The 20,497-nt window shown below is 32.5% G+C and overlaps 1 protein-coding gene across 2 annotated transcripts in view; it reads left to right on the top strand.

Moving 5' to 3' along the window:
* Positions 1-20,497, top strand: part of ss (aryl hydrocarbon receptor spineless) — a 96,600-nt gene that overhangs the window by 44,877 nt on the left and 31,226 nt on the right. For both annotated transcript variants that reach the window (XM_085190081.1, XM_085190079.1), the window contains exon 2: positions 10,378-10,568. In XM_085190081.1, the coding sequence (XP_085046207.1) occupies positions 10,378-10,568 (191 nt within the window). The remainder of the gene's footprint in view (positions 1-10,377; positions 10,569-20,497) is intronic.

Raw genomic sequence — 20,497 nt, 5'->3', positions numbered from 1 at the left:
CTTATTAATTGACAGTTAAATGTTAAAATTATAACTTCACTAGGTTTTACCTACGGCTTCTTCCCCTTGGCCTTATAAGGATAAGTAAAAGACATTAATATAAGTGGCAAACTAAAGAGATTTAGGTATAACCTTTTTTGATAAACGGATATTCCAATACAAAAAAAATATATTTTCAATACAAATCCGCAGTTTCCGAGATTAGCGCGTTTCACCAAACAAACTCTTTAGTATTATAATATAGGTTTATAATATAATCTGTACTAGAATTTTAAACGCAGTAGCGTATACAGATGAGTGTAATCAATGAAATTTCGGGTTACTTACAAAGTAGACTAGCTCAAACAAAAGTCATCAGATGAGGCCAGCTATTAAAATAGTATTAGGAGCGCTCCAGGGCAGGCCTGATGCATAATGATGGTATGGACAAGGAGATTTTTGTTTATAAATTATCGTATTATACATTGTACAGTTTTGGTTTCTTTGTTTTGAATATTTAGGATATTTTTTATAGCTGGATGCTGTAGCCTAGGCAGAGGGAACCAGGGAACCTAGTGTTAAGATACTCTTATTCCGTTAAGACACTTCCGTTCTCTATTTTCCGTCGTTCTGGAGACATCAATGCTGTGATTTTATTTATGTGTATTGAAAATTTTGTTAGTGAAAAATTTTGGCTATGCTGCAAATCGCTGCGCTTTCGCCACTTGTTGAGAGCCATGTCTCGATAATTGGGCAGTGAATAAACAAAATGTCTTAAATCTTAACACTCGTTTTCTTCTCCCTACATTCCGGATACAGCGTGAAACAAGAACTTTTTCCATTATCCCATTCACGCATCTTAACCCTTCCATAGCCATAGAGTAATAAATAAAGTAATAGTAATATAACATTAATTTAATAAACTAAAATAACAATTAATATACGAGCTCGGCTAAGGGGTAGTTCTGCTATAATCCGATTTCCAACCCCAAAACGTTGGTACATTATACCCCGCTTTGTTGTGACAGGAGTTAATGGTTTGGGGTACTGATATCTTTACCTGAGAATTGTATGATTGAGAAAAATACGAAATATTACTGATATTTATTATTTCTTTGTTATTTAGCTTTATTCTATATCTTGTACATAGCAGGGTAGGTAGAGGGTACCTGGGAACCTAGTGTTACGATATTTACGTTCCCTACTTTCTGCCAAATTCTGCGAAACTCTATGCCCACTTTGCCTCGTTACCAGGAAAACGAAAATGTTAAATATTTCGTTTCCTCGAGTGGGAATCGAATTTACAACCCGTCGTGTTTATAGTGGTATGCTCGTGCCCCTGAGCCAAGAGAGGCCTCATATAAGTAATAAATAAAATATATAAAAAAAAAAAAAACTATTTACTGGTTCCTACCTAGTCTAACATAGCGTTAAGATTTTTTTCCCAATAACATCAATATTTATATCGTAATACAACACTATTTATTACCGTTTTTAGTATGTGTCTAAAACAAAAAAAAAATCAATAAGTTTTGGTCTAAAACAACAGAAATCTTAGCAAAAGATATAAAAAAACAACAAAATTCAATACAAATGAACTACAAAACACGTATAAACACCCTAAACGATACACATTACCTACAGTTTTCGCAACAAAATGGCTCGCATTGTATTTTGACAGGAGTGACATCCACCTGACCCCCGCCACGTGCGTTGAGAGTAACAATTGCTATTTATCCTTATAAGGATACGGATAGGGATAGGGTGACTATCATTGGATTGCTTTATTGGCAAGGGACTGATATATTGTATGGAAGTGCCTTTAAGTAACGCTTTAGTTAGTATAATTGTTTTATTCTGTACTTATAAATATATTTGATATTTAGTTAGTTGAATTATGTGGAACTTGAATTTGAAATATATAATGTAATTTTACCATAGGAAGATAAATAATCCGGCCTGATTTCTTAAAATGAATACAAACACTAGAAGAACCTAGTATATGATACTCCGTTTCCATTAAGATACTTCTGTTCCCTACTTTCTAATAAATTTAAAAGGCTTTGTGTGCTTAGTGGCGAAACTCTACGCCGCGCCGCTTTGAATCATTTATTCAAATTATCAGAGCGTCAACAGTCATACGCTTGTACCCTTACACCACGACCAATATTTTATCAAATTTCAAGCAAAATTCGGAAAATGTATATTTTTCCAACATTTTTCTAGTTACAACCTCAGCCTATTAGCATAATCTCGCATAAAATAACTATAATACCGAAGACCGCGTCTAGTTTCACTCACAATGATAAACTGCGCAATTCATGACAATTGCAATGATTTACGACAATCAGTCGCTATTACACAATATGTAATAGGCGACCTAGGACTAGGGCTAGGGTAGAATGCTAAATTATTATTGGATTTGTTTACTTTGAACAGAAAAATTGTCTGCAAAAACATTATACTACTAGCTGGAAAAGGTGTTCGTTGGTTTGCTCAAATTTAGGAGCCATCGAAATTAAAATATTTCATTTTGGTAATCGAACCCGCAACCTGTCACGTTCTCTGTACCATGACTGGTATGTTACTACTGATTTTTGTCAATCAAAATTCTGCAGCCTGCTTTTCTAATTGTCGGCCCACCATCGTTCCGACAAAATTATAGATTGTCTTCCTACGTTTCATTTACTCAGCCTAGGTCTTTAATTAAGAATTTTTCATCTCCATCATCCACCAGCTCTTTGCCACACATCATTTTTTATTAGTAATCTTCAAACATGTCAATTTTCAAATCATCATAACAACTTCATTGAGAATCACAATCAGCTTCCCCAATCACAACCTTGTGTAGAATAGAAATGTGTGTAAATTATACGAGAAAAATCGACGGAAAACGGTTATTCAAACGAAGGCTAAGCGCAATGAAGCGAGAACACTTATGATATTGGCATACTTAATTTTGCTTGACACACTTGCCCAGCGATGTATGAACGTAATTCATTTGATTATTTTAAAATGGATGTTAATAATATTGATTTAGAGCTTATTCTTGTTTGTCTATTTTATTGTTAGTTAGGACGTTGTGTGGAGGTGAGTTTTCACAGAATCCTATGCTGATGCTGGTATTTAGATTTCAGTTTGGTTTTGTTCTTATTAACAGAATTGGTATTTGTTTTTATTTTTTAATATATTCAAAATTTATGCATTAATAGTTTAAAATGTTATAAGAAACTGGAGTTTTTTTATTGAAGTAATATTTTTCTTACTTTTATGAAGTAAATTTTAATACAGTATATACTTTGTTACTTTGCTTATAATTCAGCAAATTATCAGCCTCACCCTGAACTCTTATATTCGTTTACTTAAGTGCTTCAGAAGGTTATTTTTTGTTGTGTACAGGAATATGGATAACAATACCGTTAGATTTTCCCAGAACTTCATACACAAGGTCAGCTATTTAACCCACACCTTGAAAAAAGCTGTATTGTGTGATAAAAGGCTTTTTTCATTGTCTATTTCTTTTTTAGTTTTACATTTTCTTTGTTAATTTCCTTATTTTCACAAGTATCTACTCGCTTAGTAAAATTCAACAGAGCGGAACTCAACGCTGCGCTTCGCCTCACCAATTATAGAAGATAAAGATATGAAGATACATATATTTAAATATGAACATTAGCGTACTTACTTACTTTTCTCTTATTAAAAAAGTATATGGCCTATAAGAATAAAAGCATTTAGTGCGTCAAGCTGCTAGATTATTACCTTTTCTCTTTATTTTTTTCTTCTTTGTAGAACAAATAAATCTTCTGCATAGTGAATAATTACCTGCAAAAGAACTAGCTACTCCTTCGCTCTGCAAAAACGAGATAACTTAATTAATTTGATGAATTGATCCATCTGTTAGTGTACTTTATTATTTTTTGCCAACACCTTTAAATTTATTTGCGAATGACCTTTTTACTTAGTGATCAAAATAATATTGACAGAAAAGGAAATTGTGAACACCTGTCCCTTGCCTCTTATTCCAGCTATAAGTCTGATAAGGTGAAATTGGATAAATTGGCTTAAATAGTGGTTAAGTATATTACTTTTTTTCTGTGTTTCATTTTTTGTAGGAAAGGACTGTTGAAACAGTACTTTGTGTTTTTTACCTTCACTTTTCTCATATTAATAAAAATTGTTTGCTGTGCAGCATAATTATTGCGTTTTTAACATTTTTAAGTGTTCTTCCTTTACTAAGTATCTATACTCAGATCGCATAGGCACAGGTGTTTGACTGTCACGCGATGATTGTAAGTACGATTCCTACTTGGGAGTTCGATATCTACTGGCAATTATTTTTTGTTAATATTTTCATTGAGCGGAGAAGAAGTAGCGGAGAAGGAGGAGCGAAGAAGGAGAAGGAGATTGATCAAAATTACTGTCTATAAAAGATTGAATTATTGTAATTTTACATATTTTACTCATCTTATAACCGATTGTTTCTTATTAGCATTCCAAAGCTATTGTCTAGAATAATAATTGTTTAGTTGATTATATTCACAGTTTTTTGCGTTTACCCGTCAATTTCCCTACAATTTACAATTATTACGTAACTAATTACGTCTGTTTATTATTTAATAATCGTTGTTTGTATTAGTACTTGACTGTTCAAGTATTTGTTAGGATATAATGATTTATCGCGTTTATATACTTTTTTATATATTATTAATATGATAAATATATAGGTTAGCTTCATAGTTTTCTCCTTATCAGTGGCAGAGAGAGTCACCAGAGGGAACCTAGTGCTACAAGAGCCCGTTTCTAATTTCTACAGAATTTCCGTCTAATAGAGTGGAGAAATGAAACTAAATTAAATTTAAACATTCTCACAAATGATGATGAAACTCTTACAAATGTTGCGTTTAGGGACACTGTCACAATTCACCAAGACGGACGGATTGACTTTAATTAAGTGATTTTCTATATAAATCTACAGAAACATCAAAACTTCTATTTATCTTCTATTTATAATTGATTAACAACACAGCACCTAAAACACTACCTTGAAGGACCCTTCATAAATCATTATTCTATATTTCCTCTAACCCAAAGCTACCATTTCAAAATATTATTTTCTCGAACGGCCTTAACCCTTAGTTCGTTGACCTAACTAATACGATTATAATTACATATACCACACATGACGCGTACATTTGTAAATATAGGGTGTGTGACGTAACCGGGCAGTTTTTGTTTTCATCTCGTTTTGGAGGTTGGGTGGGAAAAAACAACTAAAAAAAATAAGTTTTAGGTGATTTGATGATGCTATAGTGGTGTTCTATGTTCTTTTCTTATGGGACGTGAATACGATTTCAGTTTTAGGATATTTTCGTTATAAATTAATATTGAGCAGAATAATATAGCTATTATAATATACAACAAACTACGCTTACTAGTATTATACTCGTATTTATATTTTCATCAGTAAGGTCGCTTTTATGTAATAGAGAACAGAATAGAGCTATATAATTTAAGCTGAAAAATTTATGATTTGTATATATTTTCATTTCATAAGATATAAAATATTAACAATAGTAATAGCAGCTCAGCATACAATTAAAAATATTGTTTTTAGCTATAAAACACTCTAATTTCAGTTTGCCAAAGTCGAGGCAATCCGTGTTGAGTGGCGAAACTTAACGCCGTATTTTTATTTACCAAAGCGAAAAAAAGAAAATAATTAAACTCCCCGATTGGGCATCGAACCCAAACTCATAAGATTAATACCAATATTTTTCCAGTATACTCGTATTTATCCTTTTCCCGCATTTCACGTGGTAAGCATGAAGAATGTACAGTTCTGTTTATAACTTTCCCCCCATATACAGATATTGCGTGACAAGTAGCGGAACGCCATACTTTGGTCTTTGTCTTATTAGATAGGAATTTCTCAGTTAAATATGAACTTGTTACTAATTAATTGTATTAATACGAATATATACATATACTATTAGTTTTACATTTTTTTTTGTTTCACGTTTCTTCCCGTACAAAAGGGAAAATCCACCCGAATTAGAGACGTGTGTTGAGTAGAGAATGTTGTCCAATTTTTTTACGACTGCCCCAATTTAACCAATTAATTCTTTAAATTGATTTTCATTTTACCTATTAAGACTAGAATATATATAAACATTGTAATATAATAAGTAGGTAGTATATGTTATCAGTCATCGTTACATTTAGTCATGGTGGCGCAGCGGCACATCATTAGACTATAAACGCGACAGTTGTGGATTCGACATCCACTCGAAAAATAAACTATTTTCATTTCCTCACTTTTATACCAAAACATAGCACGGCAATAAGTTCTACCAATGAACAGCATTTTTCTACAATTGGGCAGAGCCTAGGCAACGGAGTGTTTCAACACTAGGTTCCCTTTACCTTACCTACTAAAGGTTTTAACTCCATCTAACCTGAAGGCCCTTGACTCGTGACCTGTCTATAGTAAGATTCATTTTCGTTAGCGTGCTCGCATGTCAGCACGACACCCATTCACGTCTTGGTCAATGACTCTTGCAGCTATAATTGTTCTGTTGATAATACTTACGGAGATGGCACGCGACTCCTTGTTTTGACGTAAAAACACCTTTTACGGATGTCATTATGTTGTTTTTTTACGGATTTACTATTTATTTATGTGGTAGATAGAAAAGTAGCTGATAGTTTAACTGGTAGATTGAATGATGGGTAATTGGCAGGTTAAATAATGAATAATTGATAATAATTAAAGGTTGGTGTAGAATGGACGATTGCTTTAATAGTTGATAATGAGTGTAGGTACGAATTTTAAGTTGATGATTTTAAGTTTATTTGTAGTTAAATGATTAAAGATTTTATCAAACGCATGTCTATAGATAAAAGTTTTCAATTCTTTATATACTTCTTGCAATAACTTTTTAGGCCAGTCGTGAGTCAGGAGTACAGGAGTACGACTGGTGTCTATAAAGGCGACAGGTTATGGATTCGATTCCCAATCGAAGTAATAAAATATTTAATATTTTCATTTTCCGTTACTTTCTGGCAATGAGTCATAAAGAGGCAATAGGGAATGCTAAAAGTAGGGAATGGAAATGTCTTAATGGGAACGGAGTATCTTAACACTATATTCCCAGGTTTCCTCTGTCTACGTGAAGCGAAAAACAATAAACCTTTTACGTTTTAAAACATGTACCTTTCCAAATAAACAAGTACCACTCAGTAAAGATGTTGCGATAAGATGGCCGTCGTTTATATGTTCGTTAGATGTTAGAAATTATACTTAAATATGAGAAATGCGATTTAAGCTTTTGTTTAAATCGCCCTGAATTACTTTAACAGTTTCATTTTAAAATCGTTTAAGATTTAGTACAGTGACCTCTAAGGTTATTATTTTGGCAGGTTTTTTTTTATTTTGCGATAAGGTATCGTTGGAAACGGAGGTCGGCAGTTCAAATTCATTTACAAAGGTAGAAAATTGTGTGTACTGCAGTTCTTTTTTTCTAGCATCACACAGAGCAGAGAAGGCAGAGGAAACCTTGTGCATTCCAGACATTCCATTTCCCACTTTCTGCCGAATTTAAAATGATTTGATTATTGTCTCCGCTGTGTTTTTTTTCTAAAAGTTATAAAGTTACACCTAAATCCGTCCAGTAATATTTTCGTGGAAGCCTCCTCACATTTCATATTATTATTATAATGCAATATTTTTAAAAAACTTTACAAAAAAGATAAAAAAAAATAGATTTTTCCTTATCAAATAAGGAAAATCAACACAATTTCTTGTTTTCTCTTGTTTATACAAATTTCTTGACATTCGCTATAGAAGCGTTACGTTCCAATGATTTTATTACAAGACGCAATGTTTATTACAATTGGTTTAACCGTTAAATGCACTGGCCGATGCAATTTATATTTTTTACACAATTCTTTTTAGATTTACGCTGTATTCAGTATATAATTCAAATTCAAATTCAAATTCAAATTCAAAATATTCTTTATTCAAATAGGCAATTATTACAAGCACTTTTGTATCGTCGAATGAACATATGAACAAAAAGCTACCACCGGTTCGGAAGGCAGTTCTGCTGAGAAGAGCCGGCAAGAAACTCAACAGTTGCTTTTTTCAAAATCAATGGTACAATCTATTACACTAGTTGGCAGCTATTCTGCATATACCAAGGAAGGCGAAGGGGATCTAGTGTTAAGACACTCTTTTGCCTACTTTTTAACAAATTTACGGAACTCGCCTCACCGTGTTTTCTTCCTAGAGCGAATGAATGTAATTCGTATCCCCGAGTGGGAAGCGAACTCCCAACTATCGCGCTTACAGTGAGACGCTATGCCACTATGCCACAAAATAATCTTCCTCGCTTTTAATGTATTTTGTATAAGTATTGGCCAACAAATCATATCGGAATAGGCAACAAAAGGAAAGAGGCTGATGTGGCCGACTATTGCGGCTTCTATTCCCACCCGGATGAAATGTTTAATATTTATTTATATTAATATTATTATTTTATTAATATTCTCATTTTTTATAAAATTTATTAATATTATTATTTTATTAATATTCTCATTTTGTCCCTCTGATAACGAGGCAAATTTGGCGGAAAACAAAAAAAAAGCCAGGGTCTTAATGGGAACGGAGTGTCTTGACACTACGTTACACTACTCTGCCTACCCTATTAAGTGCGGGGATATAGAAAAATAAAACACTAGATCCTCAATGAAAAACCACATAAAAACTCGTAAACTCATGTGTCTAACGTAACTAGGCAATTCGATACCATATCCAAATAATCGAACATCGATTATAACTTAATCGAGTTACAATTTATAGAAATAATCGGTCATTGATTTATTTTAACGCCACAATCTTGTGTTACAATTTGAACTCTATTCCACACATTTTAGGGTAGATTTTTAAATAAAATTTAATATGTGAATACAATTTGTATCGGAAAGATATCAAAGGCAAGTTACGTTTGATACCTTTGAATAAATCAACAAAAACGACGGGCGGCAATGAGTAATGTTGGAACGTAAGTTGTAATTCTAATAAGGTAGGCTATAGGGATTGTGGAAGTTACATAAAAAATATATTGTTAAAAAGAAAGTTAAAATTAATTTGGATTTGTATTTGTTTGTTTCAAAGTGAAATTTTGTATGGAATTTAAAAAGTTAGAAATCTACCATTTTCTGCTATGTCCCCTAACACTAGCTTCCCAGGTTACCTCTGCCTACACTGCTATGAGCGGAATACAACGAAAATATGAATACCTTTAACAAAAATTTTATCTTTTGAAGAGCCTTCGACTCTATAGCTTTTTAGGTCTTCTTTAACTAATTTACTCAATCGAAATGTGAATTATAAATTAAGAAAAACAAATATTTTTTATATGTAAATTGTAATACAGCTTTTAATAAACGATAATTAAAATAGATTACTTTTAAAATTATGATAATATCTTTGTAATGATTTTGTGTTAAATTACTACGAATTAACTAAGAAAGATAAGGTAAATATGAAAGGAATAGTTTGTAATTCGAGAGTTCGTGATGTCAATATAATATAGCCTGCTCCACGGTATATCCCGCATATACCTAACAGATTAGGCAGGGGAACACAGTGTCAAAACACTGCGTTCTCCATTTAAAAGAGGTCATCATATACCACTCGGAAGAATTAATCAATATCATCTTCTTGCTCTGGTAACTACTGCCTACCCACCTATGCGTAGGAAATATTGAGAAAACATATAATATAGATCATTCATTATATTAACCACAGTCAAAAACACTTAGAAATACAATTATATCTTAAATTCCCACCCCCCATACAAAAGTCTCTCCACTAAATCACACTAACAAAACTATATTTAACGTCATAGATTCAAACAGCTAAAGACAATTTACTAATTTATTCCAATACGATTTATAATTTATAAACGATAGTGGAATAAATTAGTAAAATAGATTATTATAAGCTAGTATTTATGATATGTCCCCTATAGTACAGTAGTTAACGACGAGACAGTCACGCGACAACGTGGAGAAGGTTGCTTGAATGATTTTTGTAGAAATATATGAGAAGCCAGTCATGGCGCAGCGCAGGGGCACAAGTTAATAAAACGATTTACTTAATACATCGTCGGTATATATAATCTCTCTCTCTCTCTCTCTCTCTCTCTCTCTCTCTCTCTCTCTCTCTCTCTCTCTCTAATATATAATATATATTTATTAATAAGAATAAAAATAAAATGTAATAATATTAATGTTTACAATAATATTCTTCACATTAGAGTTTTTTAATTTCGTCTAAAAAAGTTTCAAAATTCAATAAAATACCAATCTAACAATATTTTTTGTTCCCAGCATCAAACCCCCATCAAAAGACGGTGTCACCAAGAGCAACCCCAGTAAGAGACACCGAGAGCGACTCAACGCTGAACTAGACACGTTAGCATCACTTCTGCCCTTCGAACAGAATATCCTTAGCAAGTTAGACCGTCTCTCTATACTGCGGCTGTCTGTCAGTTACTTGCGAACTAAGAGCTATTTTCAAGGTAAGTGGGGGTTCTTTTTTGTCTAAGTTGTAGGTGTTTGTGTATTTATGAAGATGAGAAGTTTGGTTTTGACTATATGAGATTTAGATTGGAAACCATTGTGTGTAGACTAAAGATATTATTTTTTTCTTATGAATAACCGAATAAAATTGATGAAAATTTATCTAATGAATAACAGAAATATTTAAAGCAAGCTTTTTCTCCTCAATAGTAGAATAGACGTAATCAATACTTATTCATGACACAATAGGAATCATGACACTAAGTATTACAAGTAACACAAAAAGATTTTTTCAAATCGAACCAGTAATTCCTTAGATTAGAGCAATAAACCAAACGGACTGATTAGTTTTATGTTATTACAAACTAAAAAATTGTTTCTCTCCACTCCATGCAAAGATAACAAAACACCAGAAATCATAAAAAATAACTAATTATTTCTTATTAATTGATAATTTTCCTAATCGATTTTAATAATGGTCTTAAATATTATTAACTGTCAGATGTGTAATACAATTTATGATACAATAGTTGCCATTTTCATAGAAAAACTGTGTGAGAAAAATTCCTATCAACAATTGTAACGAGAGTTACTCAAGAAGGATAATTATATTATGTTGCTTTAATATCCTTATATTTGAAACTAGTCGTCGCCGGCAATTTTGTTTGCGTAGACTTTAACGTAGAATAGGAAATCCCTTTTCTTCCCGTTAGTCTAGGCATGGACGTATCTATAAATATTTTCTGGAAAAAATATTCTAACGGTTAAGAATATTCGTCTAACGGTTTTCAGGGCATATTTTGTATTTTTGTGTTATGTTGTTTGTGGAGTGGGCACAAGCCTATTCTTGGTTGGGCACGGTACCATATATTCCAAAGACCATGGGCAAATCCTCACTTAGTGATGCCCTATACTAGTGAGTGACCTACCTATTAAATGAAAGTTAAAATGAAATATTTTCTTTGGTGCCTAGTCCTGGAAAATGGCCTATAGAAAAGTTATATGTCATATTTATACATTTTTTTAACAAATAATTAATAAGAAGAACTTAATGTTAAAAAAGTCATTAGAATCAAGCTATTATGGAACAACCTTTGACTATAATAGCGATGGTTGCAGGTTCGATCGTGGCTCAGGAGAAGCTTCATTTAATTATTCACAACTCGGTGCTCTGGTAAAAAGGGTATTACTGAGCATCTTTCTTAAAAGTCTCACCTCCTTTAGCTGAAGTCGGTCAACAGTTAAAACAATAGTAGCAAGAATCGAACCCAAGGTATCAATTACCTTCCAGCAAATCTGGTCTTCATTTCAATTCATTTATTAATACCACGACGTAATAAAGTTTGCTGACACCATTAAATACGCACCAGCACCACCTCGTTGCTTATACATTAATAAGAAATTTTATACATTGGTGTTTATTTCTAAGTTTAGTTTTGTATTGCAAGTTACCTGGGTGAAATGATTTACTTGATTGTGATATTATAGCCGTATTGGTTTAGTGGGATAGTATGGCCGGTGGTGGTAGATTCGATGCTCAATTAACGTAATTATTTTGGTTTCGTTGTTGTGGTGAGATTCGGAGCAGTCGTGGCGCAGAAGTACAAATGTGCTATAATCGCGAAGGTTGTGAGTTCGGTTCCCATTCGGAGAATTTAATATTTTCATTTCTTCACTCTTGTAACGAGCGTTGAGTTCGTCTGTTCGTTTGTCTCAAGAATTCGATGGAAAGTGTGACCGGAAGTGTTTTAATGGGAACTAAGTGTCTTAACGGGAATAGAGTCCCTGCTGTGTACGGGATACAAAAAAGGGCAAGCGCAAAATGGTATTGAGCATAACTCCACCATGAGAATCAGTGTTAAAACACTATATCCTCAGCTTTTCATCCAAATTCGTAACAATATATCAGGGGCAGAAATCAAGGGCGCGTGTAGTCTTTCTTAAGAAACTAATTTAATTATAATCACCCATGAATTCTTAACAACAGCACTAAACAAACAAGCAATTATACATATTTAATTCTTAGATATCGATAACAAATCAATATTCGATTAATCGATAATTGGAACTGTAAATCGTAAGAAAAACACCACTTTGCATACGCTACTAGAACGTTTATCATTTGCTGAGTTATTAATGCTCTTTATAATTTTATTCTGAACGAGATTCGAATATAAAAAACAGTGGGGGGCGATTGGTATATGGTTTATAGTGGTCCAGGTCTCGTGGTCGACGACGTGCTGTACAGATATCGAGAAGTTATATATAATTTTTAATTTTTATGGTTTTTTTTAGGGTGAAGTGGTGCTGTTAAAAGTCTAAACGATGGTTGTGAGTTCGATTACTACTCGGGAGAAAGACATATTCAATATTTTCATTTCGCTCTGGTAATGAGGCAAAGAGAGCAAAATAAAAGCCGTGCTTTGCCTCAACATCAGAACGAAGAAATGAAAATATACATTTTAATAAATATTTCATTTTCTCGAGTGGGGATTGAACCCACTACCAATCGCGTTTACAAACTTTGAATCTACATATATAAGAATTTAAAAAAAAATGTATACTTAAAATATTTCTCATCAGAATATCCTACTCTACGTATATAAATTAAAAAAATATCGATAATTCCAATTAAAATGACTGTTCAAGCATCGATTACAAAGTCTCACGAATCGTAAGGTTTTCGCCACGCTGCGGGACGCGGTACCCACATCTACCTACATATACTACCTACATACACTACCTACCTAAAGTTAAATATAAATACTCACGCCATATATTACTCAGTACCGGTAGCTGTAAATTATGAGGTATTCTTAGTTTTTTATTGTATTTACATATGTGTTTATAATGAAAAGTAATTTTAGTTGTAAGATTTTGAGAATGAAATGCGAGGATGGATGTCCTAGGGAGAATGAAGAAGACGAGCTTAGGTGGTTTGTGCACGAAAAATGGCAATAAAGGTTTATGAAGCCAGAGTCAGTGGGAAGAGAAACAGGGAGAGACATTGGTTAATATTTGAGAACACAATATCGATGTTATGGAGGAAGAAGGTCACGTAAAAGCGTGGTCTTGTCTTCCAGATACATACCCTCGGGAGTATGAGAGAATGAGAAAAAAATGTTTAATATGCCTTTTTATCCATATTTCTTCAGTAAAAGAAACACATAGATTTAGTTTCAGAATTTAACACCGCAGAGGATCAAACCCACAACCAGTATAATCGCAGTTGAACGCAATACGGCAGCCACACGACTGACTAAACTATAACATTTACTTTTATTATATTAAATTATAAATACAGATATTCCCTTGAGTGGAAACTGAAAAAAAAAATTAAATACTTTATGGATAATTAAATTTAATTACCTTTTTATTAAATTAAATATATGTACATAATAAATATGTAAGGATCGAATAAAAAAGAAATATAAATTGTTGATTAAGGTTATGTTCCATAACAGTAAGTAACAGTGTAAACGTGACGGGTTATGGGTTCGATGCTCACTCGAGGATATATTTAATATTTTAATTTCTTCTCTCTGTTATCGATGCAAAGCGTCGCGTTCTGTTCCACCAATCAACTTGCAATGCCTCTAGAACTTGGCTGAAAATCGAAAACGGTGTGCCTTAACACTAGGTAAAAAAATATTATTATTGCTATAGACGTATTTCTATACTATTAATATATGAAGAGTTTATTTATTTTAAAAAAACATAATAAATTAAACAAGTATTTTACGTAGGTATTACATAGCCCATTTATAGCTGAAGGAGAAGCCGCAGTTAGTAAAATATTATTAATATAGCTACATGCTATATCCCTGACACAGAAGAATAGACAGAGAGGACCTGAGAATTTAGTGTTGAGACACTCCGTGTTGCCTGACAATAACCCATTAGCGAAAGAGTTCTATATAAAAGCTAAATGAAAATATTACTGTATTTTGTGACTAAGCCAATTTAAATCGATTCAATCCACCAAAATATTCGTTTATAAAATATCTACCTATATATAAAATACCTACCCACAATTTTCGTCATCTAAGGTAGTAAAAATAACAAGGAAGTCGAATACCTACGAGTATATAATGTTTACACCGTGTCTGCCCGGGTAAGGCACCGGCCGGAAGTAGTATCGACCCATGCTAATTCTGAGGTAGAAACGTAACAGGGAAAAATGGCTTTAAGGTAATTTTGTTTGATTTTAATTTATGGGGGTAGTTTTGTTGGAGATTAATTGTGTGTATTGATTTATGGTGTATGTATGTTTGTGTGACGTTGTAGCGCAGAGGTAAAGCGTCTGGCGGTTAACGGGTCAATTGTGAGTTTGATTCCCGCTTGAGGAAATTCATTATGTTATTTTTAAAGTGATTATCTATACTTAAAAGGAATTTTATTCGAAAAAATCACAATCAACAATCAATTTTTTATATATTTTCTAAAAAAGTATTATTATTTTAATTGTCCTGCTCTGGTAAAATAAAAACTTGCAAACTGCGAAAAATGGGGAACGGAGTGTCTCGAGGGAACTTAGTATAGGTTCCCTCTGCCTAACCTTTATCCCTTATAATTATTAAGTGAGATACAATTTTAAAGTAAAAAATATATAACTGACTAATATATAAATATACATATATCATGAACTGGCACCCATCTCACACATGCTCTATAAACGTCCATTGTACCACAGTGTTAAACGCCATTACCGGCACTCAGCTGTTATCAAATGGAAGGCAGATTTCAAAAACTATTAGCGACAGCGACAGCGATCGATGTGACAAATTAGTATTTTTATTACTAACAGTTTATGGAAAACAAAGCGAGGCAATCCATCATGGTAGATGTTTCTTTAAAATTAATAATTCTTATACGTTATAGTTCAGTAGATATTTAGGTATTGTAGGAAGTGGTTTTAGCTTCGATTTTCGGTGATTTGTCTTGTTAAAAGAGCGATTTATTCTCAAGAATGGGATTCGAACATATAGTTGTCACGTTTACAGTAGAACCACTGTGCTACGACGGTCTCGTGAAAATAAAAAAAAACAATATTTTAGTTGGTCTTGTATGCAACGATTGTGAATTCGATCCCTGGTTCTACTTTCTCGCTACAATCGAGTTTCGTCGGCGTTGAGTTCCGCCACACATAACGAAAATTAAAAAAATAGGAAACGGAGTTAAGTTAAGTTAACACTAGCTTCCCTTTGTCTTCCCTTCCCTAAACCGTGAATTAATTCTAAACTAACAATAAAATAAACTCAAAGCTGAAGTAAAACAGTATGCAAAAACTAGTTTTATAAACTTAAAAGGTGTTTTAGTTACGTTTTATCAGATCAATTATATTCGTGGCTGACTCACGGGCGCACGCAAAATTATATTTTAATATGAATTTTTATTAGGAACAGAGGAGTGAGTGGAGCGGTGTTTATTCATGCTGTTTAAGGGATTACATATTATTTTTATAAGGCTTTTTCACGATATATTTTCTATTTGGTCGCACTTTGGTTTGATATTAATTGTTAATTATGATTGGGACGAAAAAAGTTGTGAGTGGTGATTGTAGGTTCGATTCTCACTGGGAAGTATTACTGTATTTAAATCTTTTTTTTTTGGTACGATAAATCGGAGCTTTCTATTCCGCAATTCAACTCGTAATGTTTCGAAAATGGGCTGTAGTGGAAAACACAGTCTGTTAGCTTCACGATGAATCCCGAGTATAGCCGAGTAGGCAGAAGGAACCTGGGAACCTAATGTAAAGACACTCCCCATTAAGACATTTCTTTACCTTATTTTCCGCTGAATTCTACAGGCATTGCGTTTTGAGGAAAATGAAAATATTAAACAATTAATTATTCTGAGTGGAAATCGAACCCAAACGCGTCGCGTCTACAGTCAAACGCTTGTGCCTCTGAGCCACGAGGGCCTCTGTAATAACATTTTAATAAAGTTTTTATACGATAATTTTATGATTTCGTCGTACATTGGTCAATTATGAATTATAATTACAAAAAACCTGTAACAAGGTGCTTGTAAATTCGATCCCTCTCTAGCAGATTATATTTTTAAAATATTTCACTATATATTTTTTTATTTTTTTTTATATTTACTTATACTATATTTATTAATTCAAAATTATAGCGTCGTTATGTATTGGTTGCATCATTTATTGTATATGACACATGCCACAACTAACTTCTTCCCATTTGACCACAATGTGGCCAAATAAAAAAAACCCTAGTAAAATACAAATTTTCATATAAAAACTTTTGACAACCACATTTAGAACTATATTACTTGACTAAGTAGAGTTATAACAATTAACATAATATTTACGGTTCTAAAGCAAGTGGCGATTACACTACAGGTTGCTATTGTTTAATGAGTTCAACGTAAACTCACTAAGACGTGTATCGATTGGTTATACAGGCTGTTTCTTTTTAGAACTTTTTTTTATTTTTAATTATTTATTTAGAATTGCACGGAAAGTGGAGAACGGTGTCTTAATGAGAAATGGAGTGTTGTAGCATTAGGTTCTCAAAACTCCTCTGCCTACAGATGCCTACTGATATGTGCGGGTTATATAAAAAAATCAATTTATTTTAAATATCGAACAATCTTGTTAATCTTTTTGATAAGCGATTGTCTCAGTCAAAATAATATACAGTTTTTTTCTTTTTCTCGCTCTGGTAAAACAATCTGCAGGGTTGAGTTTCGCCACTATCTCGAGATGTCTCGAGCAACACGCGATATCTCAAGATAGGGAAAACATAGCGCACTAAATTCACTTCAAAAACACCAAATTCGTTATGTGTGATAGCATACGCTAAATATAAAATTTAAAAAAAAACTATATTTTTTATTAAATATTTATTCCTGAAATGTTATTTATTATAAAGGATAATGAAACCTTCTGTATAATAGAAAGGGGCGGTACCACCCGCCCGCCATGCGCTTCGCTCTTGTAAAATATAAAAATACTTCGTAACCACCGTGTAAAAGATCCTTTGAATATTAAAATCGTATATTATTAGAAAAAAATATCAAATTTTGTTTACTAAAAACTAATAATTAATATAGCAGGGTAGACAGAAAAAACCTAGTGTGGAGACACTCTATATGTTTTGAATGAAAGAACTTAATATATTGCTTAAAATTGTCAGAGTGGCGAAAGTATTTCATTTACTCCTGCGGGAATCGAACTCACAACCAAAGCTACAGTCTCGTTAACTAAATCAAAATTAAAACCAAATCAAATCAGCTTTACACAGTAGGCTAGGCAGAGAGAACCTAGTGTTAACACACTCCGTTTCTCACGTTCCGCCGGATTCTAATTTCAACGCCAAGCTTTAGCAGTTAACTCATACCGTCAAATTAAGTTATTATAAACATCTCAACGATTTTATTTTATTTTTTAAATTAACCAAAACAAAATTTATATCTGCCACTAAACTATAAGAGACAGAATGCTTCACTCTATATCAATAGCATTATAAAAAATCACAACAATAAAATTGCATCGTAAAATATCCTTTTTTACAAACAGCCAATGGTATAAAAAGCTTTAGGGGCGCTTATATACAGGGGGTTCGAAATAACGAAACGGAGGGTAGTTTATAAAATTCGCCGAGTCTACAAGGGGGTAGAAACGTTGATGGGTGGATCGCGTGACTGAATTTCGGCAGTGACCCGGCCGTATGTATGTAAAAGTGAAAATAATAATGTTGAGCTGATGATACTGAGCTTTGAGCTTTTAAAGTTGTGTTTTGAGTTTTTGAATTTTTTAAAGCTTCATAACTTACCACGCTTAGAAAAAAATTATATTTGGAAAATGTATAATTAAATTACTGTTACGGGATTTGAACCTGCGCTTATTATACACTTTTTATAGCTTCACGCTGTATCCTGCACAACACGGGGTTAACAGAAACATTAAGACATTGCCATACCTCACTTATTACTACGGTCCCTAGAACTTGGTGTAAAAAGTGGAACGAAAATGTGATATGGGAAGGGAGTGTCTTGACACTAGTGTTATTCTGTCTACCCTAGATTCTTGTAATAGCGAGAAGCAAAAAAAAGTATTTAAGGCCCATTGGTTAGTTATTTTAGTAAAATTGTCTGCACTGCTAAACACTAAATAAATTTCCCTTTTAGGTTTTTATTTATTTTTGCTCTCAAATATTGTAAAATAAACGTATATTATTTGCTTATATTAATAAATATAAGAATATTTTAGATAAATATAAGAAATATAAGAATATTTTAGTAAATTTCTTATCAACTCACAGTAATTCCAAACGGCGACGTCGTGGCCACGTAAATTTCGTTAGAACCAATTTAGAACAATATTTTCGTAAATATTTTCTACAAAACTTGTTTGTGTAGCTTTCAGTTTTCAGTGAATGGAGTAAAAAGCTGCGTGTTAAATAAAAGCTGGGACAGGCGTGCTCGAGGATTAGTATAGTTATTGTATTAGTTGGAAGGATTAGTGTTTATTCAACTAGCTAACTTAGGGAATTAAGATTGATTATTTAAAATACTTTTAGAAAACATATAAAATTTTTGTAAAAAGTATTTTTCAGTCCTATATATTGTTTTTTATATAAAAATATTGATTATTTTAATTTTAATTTAACTTAGGCTTAACTTAAAGAAGGAATAAATGTGTTTTATTTTTACAGTAAATAATAATCAATATTGTGATTAAGAATAACTTTTAATCATTCATTTATAAAATGTAAATACTATGTGCTTAATATTAGTATGTTTTTCCCACTGGTTAAGCACAGGGAACATAGAGACAGGACACTCCGTTTTTCGAGCTATTTTCGAGATATTTACGAGCTTTGTCTTGTTACCAGAGTGAGAAAAGAATAAAAATTCGACTCAAACGGCGATAGCCTCAAATCTTTAAGATTTTTTATTTATATAAAACTTTAAAAACTAAAATACTTTCAACACCGAAATCGAATCGACTACCACTTCAATTTTATTTTCGCTACTAATAAAATATATAAGGCTCTATAATTTTAAAAACGGTAGTAGAGTAAACAAAGGATGAATTAACACACCCTAGAGGGCGCTGCCTACAAGGCAGTGTCAGGTTAATATTTTATTACTTATGTTAACCTCATTTGTATGTCAAATTTCGTAATATAATGTGGTTATGTTAATTATAATGAAATTTATAAAGTATGGGGATACTAAAAATATATATTATTTGTAGAGAAGTGCCCTAATTTCCTTTCTTTTTTTTTGTAAAAATTGCATTTAATTCCGTAAACATATGAATTATAATTTTTATAGAATGGTCTTCTTAAAATTCCTCCAAACTCTATGATATGAAGAAATGTGATAAAAAAGGCACTCAGTTTTCCAAGTTCGACGCATTTTATAGATTTAGATTTATTTATTTTTGTAGGTCATTAGTTCTAATGAAATTGTATAAGCTGCTCTATTATAAATGTTAGTATTCTCCAAAAGTAAATTGAACTTAAGATCGTCATATGTAACTCTGTGGTTGTCGAGGCACGATGGCTTTGGGATCTATGCCCACTCGAGAATACAGTAAGAGTGTCTTAGCACTATGTTCCCTCTGCTTTCCCTGTTGCGTTAACAAGCGTGAACTTAGCTATTTTGTTACATATAACTCTTTTATGTAATGATAATATAGATACACGAAATAACTAACTTACACGATATTTACCCTAAAAATCACCCCTAAATTATTTATATATTAAAAATATACCTAATAATAACTTAATTAAGCAATATTATAACTATGCATTGGTCTCATTTGAATAATCACATAAGTCACCGTTGGAACTGTCGCGGCTGTCAGCTCTCATATAAATTAACATGAAACATTATTTTTCTATGCAACTTACTGTTTATAATTATTCTGTATGGAACCAAATCATATTTTTCA

The sequence above is a fragment of the Heliconius melpomene genome, chromosome 9, assembly GCF_056956725.1.
Source record: "Heliconius melpomene rosina isolate 202511_hmr_F chromosome 9, ASM5695672v1, whole genome shotgun sequence".
Classification (NCBI taxonomy): domain Eukaryota; kingdom Metazoa; phylum Arthropoda; class Insecta; order Lepidoptera; family Nymphalidae; genus Heliconius; species Heliconius melpomene.
Note: the sequence above shows the minus strand (reverse complement) of the source record. Positions and strands in the feature narration are given on the sequence as shown.